Source organism: Triticum aestivum, chromosome 4A (genome assembly GCF_018294505.1).
Source record: "Triticum aestivum cultivar Chinese Spring chromosome 4A, IWGSC CS RefSeq v2.1, whole genome shotgun sequence".
Classification (NCBI taxonomy): Eukaryota; Viridiplantae; Streptophyta; class Magnoliopsida; order Poales; family Poaceae; genus Triticum; species Triticum aestivum.
The window spans coordinates 413,372,324-413,387,192 of record NC_057803.1 but is presented as its reverse complement, the minus strand read 5'-3'; the positions used below and the strand labels follow the sequence as shown (position 1 = coordinate 413,387,192).

Below are 14,869 nucleotides of genomic sequence, written 5' to 3'. Positions count from 1 at the left end.
CGACTCCGGTGGCCGAAGCCACTACGCCGCCGCCCCCGCTCTCCGCCGCCGCCTCCGCCCCTCGTCGCCCCGGCGCCCGACGCCGCCGTCCCTCTTCCTCCGGCGAGCCGCGACGAGCTCCGGCGACGCCCCGTTGCTACAGTGTTCCGGCGCCGCCTCGGTTTCCGTGCGGTTCCAGATCTCAGGTCCAACCCCCCCCCCTTGACTTTTGTCCAGAAACCCTAGTTTTTTATGCATTCTTTGACTGCTTGTATCTCCGCAACCGTAGCTCCGTTTTGGGCATATGATGTATCAAAATCTTCGTCTCGACATGTACATCATTTCATTCCATTGCATCATTAGCATTTGAGGTCATCTTGATGCCCAAAATGCTGTTAGAAGGAGGCTTCGTGAGTTAGATTGCAGATCCGTTAGTTCATCATGCACTTTTGTCATTTTTGCTATGTTTAATTCGTGCATGATATGCCTGTGCCCCTTTGGGATGAATTGTTAAGCATTTTGTCTTCTTTCCAGAGGTGCCACCCATATATTTTTAGGATGTGTGTGTTGTCTTGTGCAAGCTTGTGAAGAGAGGTACCTGAGATTGCAGATTTCAGGGACTTGGTGATTTTCACTAAGTCTGGGATATTTTAGTTCATGATGCTATATGTCCAGCTTGTTTCCTAGTGATCCGTGCCTCTTTTGAGGATGATCGGTAAGGGAGTTTTGATATTTATTTTATGCTCTATCCATCCATGTCTTTGTTGGCATATGTGGAGTGCTCTAGGTTGACTCGATCGAGCTCAACTTTTGCTTCGTTGTTAATCTGGGCAGATCGTCAACTTGTTTGCGATCTTGCCGATGCTACCGTTAGTGTTCCATGCATGCTATGCCTTTGTTCTTGCCATGTGTAGCTAGCACATTGTGCCTTCTTGCTGGTTATATGCTTTCCTTGCCATGACTTGCACCGTAGTGAGTGCATCGAGCTCGTTTACATGCCTTCGTGAGTTATATTTCAGCGTGTCTCAGTTTTCACTAAGTCTAAAAACTGATTGTGTTCGAGCGATGTTCGTGAGCTCGGTAGAGTATTTTGTGAACCCTTTTGGCCCCAGGTCACTTTGGGTGTTTTGTTAAGCTTGTTGAGTAGTTCCATGCCATGTTATTACTTGTCATGTTCAGGTTTTCTATCATGTTGTTTTGCTGCTCCGAAGAGAGCATCGTGATCTGAAATTTCAGACTAGTGTTAATTTCACTAAGTCTGGAATCTATTTTGCATTTGCGTTTTAGCCATGCTTGTTTGAACCTCTTAATGGATGAATTTGCCTATGGCTCAGTGCTAGTGTTTTGTCAACCATCTTGTGTACTTCACTGCCATGTATTTTGTTTTCATGTTTGGTGGCTGTAGCATGTTCATTTTGTTGCATTTAGATGCCTACCTGCTGTAAATCGCATACCGGTGTCATATCTTAAAACGCTTGCCATTTCCAAACCGTAACTCCGATTCCAATGATCTTTATATCGTTTTCAATCGATTTCATCCCCTCTATCCAGTGGCACACTTGGTTTTCCATGTTGATGCCAGGTTCATGCTTTTCCTGTCATATCTTGCATTTTGCATCCCGCATCGCATCCCGCATAGCATATCGTCGTTTCATCATATTGCTTGGACTTGGCCGTGGTTGATTGTATCCTTGTTGCTTGTTTGTCTTGTTGGGTAGAGCCGGGAGACGAGTTCGCTACCGAGGAGCCCGTTGAGTTTGCTTGTGAGGATCCAGTCAACTTTGACAACTGTGCAGGCAAGATGATCATACCCTCGAAATCACTACTATCTTTGCTATGCTAGTTTGCTCGCTCTTTTGCTTTGCCACTGCAACGATGCCTACCTTTTGCTTGTCAGCCTCCCAATTGCCATGTTGAACCTCTAACCCACCATTGTCCTAGCAAACCGTTGATTGGCTATGTTACCGCTTTGCTCAGCCCTTCTTATAGCGTTGTTAGCTGCAGGTGAAGATTGGAGCCGTTCCTTGTTGGAACATTTATTTACTTGTTGGGATATCATTATATTACTATGTTATCTTAATGCATCTATATACTTGGTAAAGGGTGGAAGGCTCGGCCCTCGCCTAGTGTTTTGTTCCACTCTTGCCGCCCTAGTTTCCGTCATATCGGTGTTATGTTCCCGGATTGTGCGTCCCTTACGCGGTTGGGCTATAATGGGAACCCCTTGATAGTTCGCCTTGATTAAAGCTTTTCCAGCAAGGCCCAACATTGGTTTTACCATTTGCCACCTAGCCTCTTTTTCCCTTGGGTTTCCGGAGCCCGAAGGTCATCTTTATTTTAGCCCCCCACGGGCCAGTGCTCCTCTGAGTGTTGGTCCGAACTAGAGCCCTGTGCAGCGCCACCTCGGGGAAACTCGAGGTTTGGTTTTAGTTGTACGGATTGCTCATCTGAGTGTGCCCTGAGAAAGATATATGTGCAGCTCCTATCGGGATTTGTCGGCACATTCGGGCGGTGTTGCTGGACTTGTTTTAACCTGCCGAATCATCTTGTTGTACCAAGATACCGAGTCTGATCGGTGTGTCTTGGGTGGAGGTCTATTCCTTCGTTGACCGTGAGAGCTTGTTATGGGCTAAGTTGGGACCCCCCTGCAGGGATTGATCTTTCGAAAGCCGTGCCCGCGGTTATGGGCAGATGGGAATTTGTTAATGTCCGGTTGTAGATAACTTTAACTAAACTTAATTAAAATGTATCAACCGTGTGTGTTACCGTGATGGCCCCTTCTCGGCGGAGTCCGGGAAGTGGACACGGTGTTGGAGTTATGCTTGCGCAGGATGTTCCTTTAGCTTCTCGCTCGTGCTTCGCCTTCTCTTCTCGCTCTCTTTTGCGTATAAGTTAGCCACCACATATGCTAGTCGCTTGCTGCAGCTCCACATATATTTGCCTTATCCATTCCTATGAGCTTAAATAGTTTTGATCGCGTGGGTGTGAGATTGCTGAGTCCCTGTGGCTCACAGATACTACAACTCCAGATGCAGGTCCAGGTGTTTCTGCTCCAGTTGACGATTACGAGCTCAAGTGGGAGTTCGACGAGGACTCTCAGCGATACTATATTTCTTTTCCCGATGATCAGTAGTGGTGCCTAGTTGGGGTTATCGATTCGGGACCTTGTCGCATGTTGGGTTCTTTTCTATTTTGGCGCCGTAGTCGGGCCATGAGTGCTTGTTTGATGGATGTTATTTATGTACTCTGATGTGACGTGGCGAGTGTAAGCCAACTATGTTATCTTCCCCTTTTTATCATATACTACATGGGATGTTGTAATGATTGCCTAACTTGCGACATTGCTTTCAATGCGGTTATGTCTCTAAGTCGTGCCTCGACACGTGGGAGCTATAGCCGCATCGAGGGCGTTACATTGAATCACCCCCCTTTGCCATGCTGGAACAAAGTACCTCACTTTGTCCAGCATGGGCTGCCAATCCGCTCGACAGCCTCTTAACCGCAAGCTGTAGTCCAAAGTACCTGCGCGGGAACTCTGGCATGTCACACTGCAGCAGCGCGGCCACCCTCTGTTTGTCCTTCATATCGCCCCTAATCACAATGGCCGATGATTTCCGGTAGTTCACACTAAGCCCCGATGCTTCACCAAATGCTTCCAAGGCCTCCTTCAAAAAGCTCAGATCCAAGGCAGTAGGTTTAACGAACAACGCCACGTCGTTAGCATATATGGAGATCCTTTGCATGGCCGTGATACCAGGGAAGGTGCTGAGCACGCCAACCTCCATAGCTCTCTGCATGAGCTTCGTCAGAGCGTCCATTGCAATGATGAAGAGTAGCGATGAGATAGGGTCTTCCTGACGCAGCCCATAAGCATGCCGAAAACTCTTCCCAACCACCCTGTTGACGATCACCTTGGTGGTTGCGGATTGCAGTAGAGGCCTAGAGTTGCAATGACAAATTTTGAAAGAAAGTCGTGAAAAAACCCTAGAGAAAAGCAGCAGTCGTTTGGGCTTTAGGCCCAACAGACCATTCGCTCGCATACGACGCCGCAGGCAGCGCAACCTTATATAAGCATCAGACGAGCGCTAGGGTTTTACCTTTGTCTTCTTTCCGCCCTACTTGCGCCTGCGCCGCCGCCTCCGTCGTTGTAGCAGAAGCAGCGATCCCCCGTCACCAACAGCCGAAGAAAGGTTGTCACATCCCTCCCCTACGCCTATTCACCCGTGGCTCTACGGATCTGCGGGCTTTATCTCTACGTTTGGTGCTGGATTTAGTTGCTGTGATTGATGATCGTGTTGCCTAGTTTCCTTGGGAGTTTCGTTCCCGATGGTGTTGCTTTATCGTTTGTTGAGATGCTCCTTTCATTTTCCATTTGTAATGCTTAGTTTTGTGCCGATGTTGGTAGCCACTGTTTAGATCTCAAATAAACCCTGGGTTCTTAGTTGCAAAATTCTTGCTGAATATCTGTATGGATGAGTAATTGGACCTTATTGTTAAACATATTTTAGTTGGAGCTGTATTATGCCTCGGTAGTTATTTTGCTGCCGATTTCTTGGTTGGACCCGTCAGAAAAGTATGCAAAACAGGGCCTCTGAATTGCTTGCTTTTCGGTGACCGCTTACTTATGGATAACTTGCTAGTATGTAGGCATTCGTTTTTTATTTGGATCTCCATACATGATTTGGGTGCTCTCCTGTATTATCTGAATTGCAATTGAATTGTACACCAGCATTTGCCTAATGCAATTCCTTGTGTTTGCAGCATGGATACCCAGGTCAAGCTCGCAGTCGTGGTGAAGGTGATGGGCCGCACCGGCTCCAGGGGTCAGGTGACCCAGGTCAGGGTGAAGTTCCTGGATGACCAGAACCGTCTCATCATGAGGAACGTCAAGGGCCCTGTTCGTGAGGGCGACATCCTCACCCTGCTCGAGTCTGAGCGGGAGGCCAGGAGGCTGCGCTGAGCGGCTGCTTTTCCTGTCTTCGGAAGTAAACTCTACTGCATTTAAATCAACTTCTTGAACGCTGGCTTTGTCTTTTGCCTAGGCTATGGAAATGTAAGCAGTACTTAATATGTTGCAGTTTTCTTCTGTTGCCTGAATTAAAGTGCACTTGATGTTGTGAGACTTGATAATCCTTGCACACCTCTGGGTTATTTGAATTGATTGGATGAATGATATATTGTATCCTATGATTTGAGTGCTGGTATAAATCTGAATCGCTTCTACTTGTAAATTTATGATGTACCTGTGGTGACCTCTGCCCTTGAACACTTGAACTGGAAAATTCATCTGTTCTCTCTCACAATATTGCTACCGGTAATAATAGTGAATGCAATTTGGCTTACATGTTCATCTTTTGTTAGCTTATAGTTGTAATTCTCCTGGATTACGAAAGCCTGTTACATGCACTTGAGGTGACTGGCTGATCGTGTGCACGTCTGATCCGAGTGCTTCATTGAGTTGGTTTGGCACAAGCTCAGCTCCTTCGACTTGGCATCATGATCATTGGCATGCTCGCTGTGCTCTTTTGGTATCGTGTTAGTAGGAAAGCCAAATCTGCTCATTTCGTTGAGTTGCGCCACTTGTCTGTTCTTGCTCGGCATCAAGTCGACCTAACAGCTGCTGCTCACTCAACATCATTTTCACCTTTTGATATGCTCAGCCTTGGCAAAACTGAGAACGAACACAACAAGGATCTCAGTTTGAGTAAAGTCGTCTATCATCCTGTAGGATGAGGAGAGGCGTCTAGAGGAGGTAATACACCCTTAACAAAACATTTCAAACAAGCATGACAAGAGTATATGAGACTTCAACCCATAGAGGGTAACGGTTGCGCGAGTCCACGGGGGGCTCCATTCATGAAGGGTCTACGAAGACGCAACCTTCTAAAAGGTAATAAATGGTGTGTTGATGATAAACTCCTTACTCTTGTGCTTCAAATGATAGTCTCCTCAACACTCAACTCTCTCATTGATTTAGATTTGGTGAAAAGATGATTTGAGTGGAAAGCAATTTGGGAAGGCTAGAGATCAAGGTTCTTGTGGTTAGATTGGAATATTTTGGTCTCGACACTTGAGTAGGTGGTTCTCTCTCAGAAAATGAATCCTGAAAGTGTAGACACGTTCTGATGACTCTCTCCATGAATGAAGGTTGGGTGAAAGGGTATATAGCCTCCACACAAAATCTAGCCGTTACACACAATTTACCAAACTCGGTGGGATCTAATCGAGAAACTCGGTCAGACTGATTTAGTTCAAAATGTGAACGTTAGGATTTTCGGTGGGACCGATGTGCTAGGGTTAGGGTAAAACTTTAACTCGGTTTGACCGCTTACGCAAACTCGGTGGGACCGATTTTGATAATAAGCAAAAGAGTTGATCAAGCAAACTCGGTGGGACTGGGATTATTGCAACAGGTAACAGAGAGTTTGCAAACCCATCTCGGTAAGATCAAGATCCCATCAGTGAGACCGAACTGACTAGGGTTTCTAGCAGTGGTTATGTCAAATGAACTCGGTGGCGCCGGATAGATCAAATCGGTGGGGCCGAGTTTGACTTTTGGTTTGGGACATTGTGGATATGAGAAAGTGGTTGAGGGATTTTAGAGCATATCACTAAGCATTTTAAGCAAGCAAGCCATTAAGCAACACCTCATTCCCTTTTAATAGTATTGCCTTTTTCTATGAACTCAATGTCATGTTGGATCACTAAAATAAAAATATAGAGTCTTGAGCTTTTTGAGCTTTTGCCAATCTTCTGCCCTTAGCATCTTGAAGGGGTTCCATATCCTCTTGTCCACGCCACTTCATTGTTGAACTCATCTGAAATATACTAGATAAAAGTCTTAGTCCAACAAGAGATATGTTGACATTAATTACCAAAATCACCCACGAAACACTTATGCTTTCAATCTCCCTCTTTTTGGTAATTGATGACAACATACATCAAAGATTTAGATAGATATACGAAGACTAGCAAGTAAAGCTTTGGAAAGACATGTAACATGCATAGGCTTCCCCTACATGTATGCATTCATGTAAATATTGAATATAAGAGCATGTGAATGCATAAGCATGATAGAGCAAGCAATGAGTTACATGTATCTTGGCTATATGCATCAGAGCAAATGATGTGAATAAAGGAAGTGTACCTTCATGTTCATGAGTCCTTGCAAACAATATGTACATCAGCAAGAGATCATCATGCACATGAGTGTGATGCATATACTTACCTTGTGGTCTTGAGCTGGCTTTGGAAAAGATGAGCCTGAGTAAACAAGGTTAGATAACACAGAAATATATACTAAACAAAGTAAGAATAGCAAACCACAAGAGTACCAAGATTGGAATGACATGTAGTGAGTGAGTAGTGGGTACTCTATTTGAGTATAGACATGTCCCCAAAGAGTAAATATATGCAATGAATTCTAAGATTTCCTTCTCTTAGATGTCTTTCTCCCCCTGAATATTATATGGGATACTGGGAGAAGATAGGGACAAGAAAATCAGAGAAAAATGAGAAAAACAACACAAAGCAATCATAACACATACTAACATGCCTTTCTCCTCTTAAAGACATGTGACTTCTCTCCTCTTGAAAACCAGGCATCTGTGGTCTCTCTCCCTTTGATGTGATTAAGCAGTCCCCCCTTTGATGTAATTAAGCTTTGATGTAATCTCTCTCTCTCCCCCTTTGACATCAATTTCCAAGAAGGGATCTTCTGGAGTGTGAGTCGAATAGGTTTGGTCCTTGAGTCACATGACAAAGCAACATATAGAGTGTGATGCAGTGGAGCTGAAACAAATATGCAGGATGCAAATGACAAAGTGTCTCCTCAGAAGTAAAATCGGTAACACCGAGTTGTTTTCTTCGGTGGCACCGGAGTAGTTTGGTTAGACCAAAAAAGACAAACCGGTGAGGCCGAGTTCATAGAGAGGAAACAATTTTCATCTCAGCTCACTAGGCAAATACGATCTCACAAAGATTTGCAAGGAATTTACTAAAGGATTTGCAATGAATTGGGTGCAAGGAATGCAGAACATAATAGAGAAAAGAAAAGAAGTCTAGATGAAGTTTTTTTGATTAAAGAAGGGGAACAAATATGCAAGAGACAAATGCAAGAACTCAGAGAAACACTAGAGAACTTCATCTAGAATTGATCGGCGAGAAAGTCACCCATGTTAGAGTATATTGACTGAGGAGTCAAGTGAGAACACTTGATCGTAGGTCATACTCATCGTTTAAGCTCAAAATGGGGTTACCATTTTTCGTTTAAGCATCTTGATGTATTCACATCTTGTTAGCTACTTTGTCCCATGAATTGGGGTAAAGCTTCTCTAAGATGGAATAACATACCTTGGGTGGTGGTGTTGATCTTGATCATGTAGTTGAACTTGTGTGGGATGCTCAAGATTGATGTAGCTCATCAATGAGGTGGGAGTACCTCTTGTAGTTTGAGTTCATCTACCTACATGGGTTAGTCTTGCAAGGAAGAGCACTTGTGTATCCAGAATGACAATCATATTTGGTATCAAATGAAAGTTGATATGGAGAAATTGTCAAAGGATATGTTGAAAAGGTTTCAAGCTTGTCTTCAACCACCATGTTGTAGAGACTTGGTGATGTAGAGATTGCTTAAGATGTGAGTGAGCGACAATCTCATAGAATTAGATTCATCCAAGTACCTATAAGGGTTAGATAGCATGTAATGGTACAAGTATATTCAAGACATATGATCATCATCATAAGAGAAATATCAAGGATTAGTCAAAGGCTCATGCCTTGCATGTATCCAAATGGAGTTTCTACTCCAAGTTTGAGGCATTAATGATGTTCAATTCACCTCTCAAACGGCAAAATATTTTCTCATCAAGCGGTTTGGTGAATATATCCGCTAATTGCTTATCGGTACGAACATGCTTAAGATCAATGTCCACTTTGGCAACATGATCTTGAATGAAATGATGACGAACTTCAATATGCTTAGTTCGAGAATGTTGCACGGGATTGTGAGCAATCTTAATAGCACTTTCATTGTCACAAAGCAATGGAACATGTTTCACATAGATCCCATAATCTTTAAGAGTTTGGGTCATCCAAAGTAATTGAGCACAACATGAACAGTGGCAATGTATTCGGCTTCAGCGATAGATAAGGATACCAAGTTTTGTTTCTTGGAGGACCAAGACACAAGAGATCTACCAAGAAATTGACAAGTACCCGAGGTGGACTTTCTATCAACCTTTTCTCCGTCATAGTCCTAGTCAGAATAGCCAACAAGATGAAAAGAAGACCTTTTAGGATATCAAATGCCAAAATTTGGTGTATGAATTAAGTATCTCATTACCCTTTTCACAGCCTTAAGATGACATTCTTTGGGGGTCGCTTGATATTGTTGGGGAACATAGTATTTAAAATTTTTCCTACGATCACGCAAGATCTATCTAGGAGAAGCATAGCAATGAGTGGGGAGAGCGTGTCCATGTACCCTCGTAGACCGAAAGCGGAAGTGTTTAGTAATGCGGTTGATGTAGTCGAACGTCTTAGCGATCCAACCAATCAAGTACTGAACGTCTTAGCGTGTCCATGTACCCTCGTAGACCGAAACCGGAAGTGTTCAGCTCGGTGACGTCCCTCGAACTCTAGATCTAGCTGAGGTCAAGGGAGAGTTTCATCAGCACAATGGCGTGGTGACGGTGATGATGAAGTTACCGACGCAGGGCTTCGCCTAAGCACTATGACAATATGACCAAGGTGGAAAACTGTGGAGGGGGCACCGCACACGGCTAAAGATTAATTTGCGTGTCTATGGGGTGCCCCTTCCCCCGTATATAAAGGAGGGGAGGAGGAGGAGGGCCGGCAACAAGGGGCGCGCCCAAAGGGGGGATTCCTACTCCTAGTGGGAGTAGGTTTCCCCATTTCCTAGTCCAAGTAGGAGAAGAAGGAAGGAGAGGGGAGGGAGAAGGAAGGGGGGGGGTGCCGCCCCCTCCCTAGTCCAATTCAGACCAGCCCATGGGGGGGCGCCCTGCCTATTGGGGAACCCAGTAATTTTAAAAAATTTCCTACGCACACGCAAGATCCATCTAGGTGATGCATATCAACAAGAGGGGGAGAGTATGTCTACGTACCCTCGTAGACCGAAAACGGAAGCGTTATGAAATGCGGTTGATGTAGTCAAACGTCTTTGCGGTCCAACCGATCAAGTACCGAACGCACAGCACCTCCACGATCTGCACACATTCAGCTCGGTGACGTCCCTCGTACTCTTGATCCAGTTGAGGCCGAGGGAGAGTTTCGTCAGCACGGCGGCGTGATGACGGTGATAATGAAGTTACCGACGGAGGGCTTCACCTAAACACTACAACAATATGACCGAGGTGGAAATCTGTGGAGGGGGGAACCACACACGGCTAAACAATCAACTTGTGTGTCTATGGGGTGCCCCCATCCCCGTATATAAAGGGGGGGGAGGAGGAGAGGGCCGGCCTAGGAGGAGGCGCGCCCAAGGGGGGGCAATCCTACTCGAAGTAGGTTTGCCCCCCCTCTTTCCTATTCCTACTTGGAGAAGGAGGAAGGAGGAGGAGCGGAGAAGGAAAGGGGGGCCGGCTCCCCAAACCCTAAACCAATTTGTTTGGGCCTAGGGGGCGCGCCCCACCACTTGCCTACTGCCCTCTTTCTCCACTAGGGCCTATTAAGGCCCATTGACTCCCTCGGGGGGTTCCGGTAACCTCGTGGTACTCCGGAAAATGCCCGAACTCATCTGGAACCATTCCGGTGTCCAAACATAGCCTTCCAATATATCGATCGTTATGTCTCGACCATTTCGAGACTCATCGTCATGTCTGTGATCACATCTGGGGCTCCGAACTACCTTCGGTACATCAAAACACATAAACTCATAATACCGATCGTCATCGAACGTTAAGCGTGCGGACCCTACGGGTTCAAGAACTAGACATGACTGAGATTCACTTCCGGTCAATAACCAATAGTGGAACCTGGATGCTCATATTGGTTCCTACATATTCTACGAAGATCTTTATCGGTCAAACCGCATAACAACATACGATGTTACCTTTGTCATCGGTATGTTACTTGTCCGAGATTCGATCGTCGGTATCATCACAGCTAGTTCAATCTCGTTACCAGAAAGTCTCTTTACTCGTTCCGTAATGCATCATCCTGCAACTAACTCATTAATCACATTGCTTGCAAGGCTTATAGTGATGTGCACTACCAATAGGGCCCAGAGATACCTCTCCGATACACGGAGTGAAAAATCCTAATCTTGATCTATGCCAACTCAACAAACACCATCAGAGACACATGTAGAGCATCTTTATAATCACCCAGTTACGTTGTGACGTTTGATAGCACACAAGGTGTTCCTCCGGTATTCAGGAGTTGCATAATCTCATAGTCATAGGAACATGTATAAGTTATGGAGAAAGCAATAGCAATGAACTAAACGATCATAGTGCTAAGCTAACGGATGGTTCAAGTCAATCACATCATTCTCTAATGATGTGATCCCGTTCATCAAATGACAACTCTTGTCCATGGCTAGGAAACTTAACCATCTTTATGTAACGCTATCGATGCGGCTATATCTCCCACGTGTCGAAGCACGACTTAGAGGCATAACCGCATTGAAAGCAATGTCGCAAGTGAGGTAATCTTCACACAACCCATGTAATACATAAGGGAAAATAGACATAGTTGGCTTACACTCGCCACTTCACACAAATACATGAATAAAGCATTACAACATCCAAATACAATCAAGGTCCGACTACGGAACCAAAATAAAAGAAGAACCCCAAATGCGATAAGGTCCCCGATCGACCCCAACTGGGCTCCACTACTGATCAACTAGAACGAAACAACACAAAGGACAAGATCTTCATTGAGATCCTCCTGAGCTTGGTTGCATCATCTGCACGGACTCATCGGCACCTGCAAGCTGGTTTGGAAGTATCTGTGAGCCACGGGGACTCAGCAATCTCGCACCCTCGTGATCAAGACTATTTAAGCTTATGGGTAAGGTAAAAGGTATGAGGTAGAGCTGCAGCAAGCGACTAGCATATATGGTGGCTAACATACGCAAATGAGAGCGAGAAGAGAAGGCAAAGCACGGTCGATAAAAGTATGATCAAGAAGTGATCCTAGAACAACCTACGTCAAGCATAACTCCAACACCGTGTTCACTTCCCGGACTCCGCCGGAAAGAGATCATCACGGTTACACACGCAGTTGATTCATTTTAATTAAGTTAAGGTTCAAGTTATCTACAACCGGACATTAACAAATTCCCATCTGCCCATAACCGTGGGCACGGCTTTCAAAAGTTCAAATCCCTGCAGGGGTGTCCCAACTTAGCCCATGACAAGCTCTCACGTTCAACGAAGGAATAGACCTCCTCCCGAGACATTCCGATCAGACTCGGTATCCCGGTTCTACAAGACATCCTCAACAATGGTAAAACAAGTCCAGCAAAACCACCCGATGCGCCGACATCCCGATAGGAGCTGCACATATCTCGTTCTCAGGGCACACCAGATAAGCTAAGCGTACGGGAGCCAACGTAACCCAAGTTGCCGAGGGACGGCCCCGCACGGTGCTCTGGGTTGGACCAGCACTTAGAGAAGCATTGGCCCGGGGGGGGGGGGTTAAAATAAGATGACCCTTGGGCTGGCCTAACCCAAGGGAAAAAGAGGCTAGGTGGCAAATGGTAAAATCAAGGTTGGGCCTTGCTGGAGGAGTTTTATTCAAAGCGAACTGTCAAGGGGTTCCCATTATAACCCAACTGCGTAAGGAACGCAAAATCTGGGAACATAACACCGATATGACGGAAACTAGGGCGGCAAGAGTGGAACAAAACACCAGGCATAAGGCCGAGCCTTCCACCCTTTACCAAGTATATAGATGCATTAATTAAATAAGATATATTGTGATATCCCAACAAGTAAACATGTTCCAACAAGGAACAACATCTCCATGTTCCAACAAGGAACAAACTTCAATCTTCACCTGCAACTAATAACGCTATAAGAGGGGCTGAGCAAAGCGGTAACATAGCGAAACAACGGTTTGCTAGGACAAGGTGGGTTAGAGGCTTGGTTCAACAATATGGGAGGCATGATCAGCAACTGGTAGGTATCGCAGCATAGGCATAGCAAAAGAGCGAGCATCTACCAAGCAAAGATAGAAGTGATTTCGAGGGTATGATCATCTTGCCTGAAATCCCACAAGGAAGAAGAACGAGTCCATGAAGAAGATAAAGGGACGAAGTCGAACGAATCCTCACAACACGACGTTATCGGAACCAACCCGAAGAAGCAACACCGGAAAGAAGCAAACAACATAGTAAACAACCAACACATAGACATGGCATGATGCACAATCAAGTATGATGCATGTCCGGTTTAATGAAGCATGGCATGGCAAAGTGCACAAACTATCCTACAAATTAAGTGGAGCTCATTATGCAACGGAGTTGCATATTGAAGAAAACACCACATGACTTATTTAGTTCTCTCTTGTTTATGTACCCAACAAGATTAAATGTTGTTAGCATGGCAAGAGATGAAGCATAAAGAAACTACACATCTAGTCAAGGTTAAATGAGGCCGGAAGCAACGAACAACAAATCCAGAAACTCCTCATGTGCATATATTAGGTTAGGTCCTGTTCTGCCCTAAACCATATTTTTAGAGTTGTTTAACATGCAAAACAAGCACACCATGTTAAACTAGGCATTTTTCTACCCCATTTACATATAAAGATTATTTAAAACCGAGCTACGGTTATTTAGTTGTGAATTAAATCATTTTAACATGGCATAGGAGCAAATTTAAACAAACATCATTTAAACATTTTCAACCTGGATGAAAGTTGGATATTATGAATCTAGACAAAATTCTAAGCAAGTTTCATGTATAATTCATTTTAATCCGATGCACCAATTGTGAGTTATTATATGCATGAAACTAGGGGGTTTTCTGTAAAATCTGCCGTCTCAGGATTAATAGAAAAAAAAACGTTCTACGAGAAAAAAAATATGTCCTGGGCCGAATCTGGCCGGCCCAAAAGTGCATAGAGACAGGGGCTGCTCACTAGGCCTCATGGGCCGGTCGGTGGAGGAGGTTGGGCAGGCCAAATCTGGCTTGGGCCTTGGGAGGCTGCAGTGGCCCAGGCAGGCAGGTCAGCGCGGGCGTTGACTTGATCTTGAGAAGCAGTTAGATGCAGGGGGCTGGGACGATGCGTCGCTCTCCTTGCGAAGCAGAAGCCGGGGATGTCGGGGAACGGGTGGATCCGGGAGATGTGTGGGAGGCTGGATCCAACGGTGAGGAGGACTTGGACGGCGTCAGAGATGTCCGGTGGCGGTGGCCGCGACTCCATGGGGATGGTGCCATGGGTTCATGCAAGAAGAAGAGATGGAGAGGTGAGGGGCATCCAGAGGGAGCAGAGAAAAGAGAAAGGAGGGACATGGCAAGGAGCGGGACGACCTGGCGTGAGGCTGCTCTGGCGAGCTCTAGCGGCAGCGCGGTCGACGCCGGAGGGAGGCGTGCGTGTGGAGAGGCGGTGAGGTGACGAGCGGGATGCGGCGCGCGAGGGAGGGGGCTCAGCTGCAGAAGAGGTCCGGCGGGGTAGTTCGTGGAGGAGGGCACATGCACGGCTAAAGCCCCGGTGGAGTCCCGGCGTGGAGATCAAGAGGAGGTGGCCTCGGGCATGAGCAAGGGATCGAGGGGAAGGCTCGGATGGAATCTTGTTGGTCTGGGACCAAGGAGAAGGGGATCGGGGAGGATCCCGATGTTATTTGAGTGTGGCGGCGGCAAGGGGGGAGGATGGGACATTGTCCCTAGATTTTAGGGTTGCTGCCTAGGGGATTGGT

General features: G+C 45.9%; 1 protein-coding gene across 1 annotated transcript in view; it reads left to right on the top strand.

The window, feature by feature from the left end:
• The window catches only part of LOC123083827 (uncharacterized), a 24,644-nt gene extending 19,434 nt beyond the window's left edge, over window positions 1-5,210 (top strand). The window contains exon 3 of the mRNA XM_044505728.1: window positions 4,741-5,210. Coding sequence (XP_044361663.1) covers window positions 4,741-4,939 — 199 coding nt within the window. The 3' untranslated portion in view covers window positions 4,940-5,210. The remainder of the gene's footprint in view (window positions 1-4,740) is intronic.
• Window positions 5,211-14,869: the final 9,659 nt, after the last annotated feature.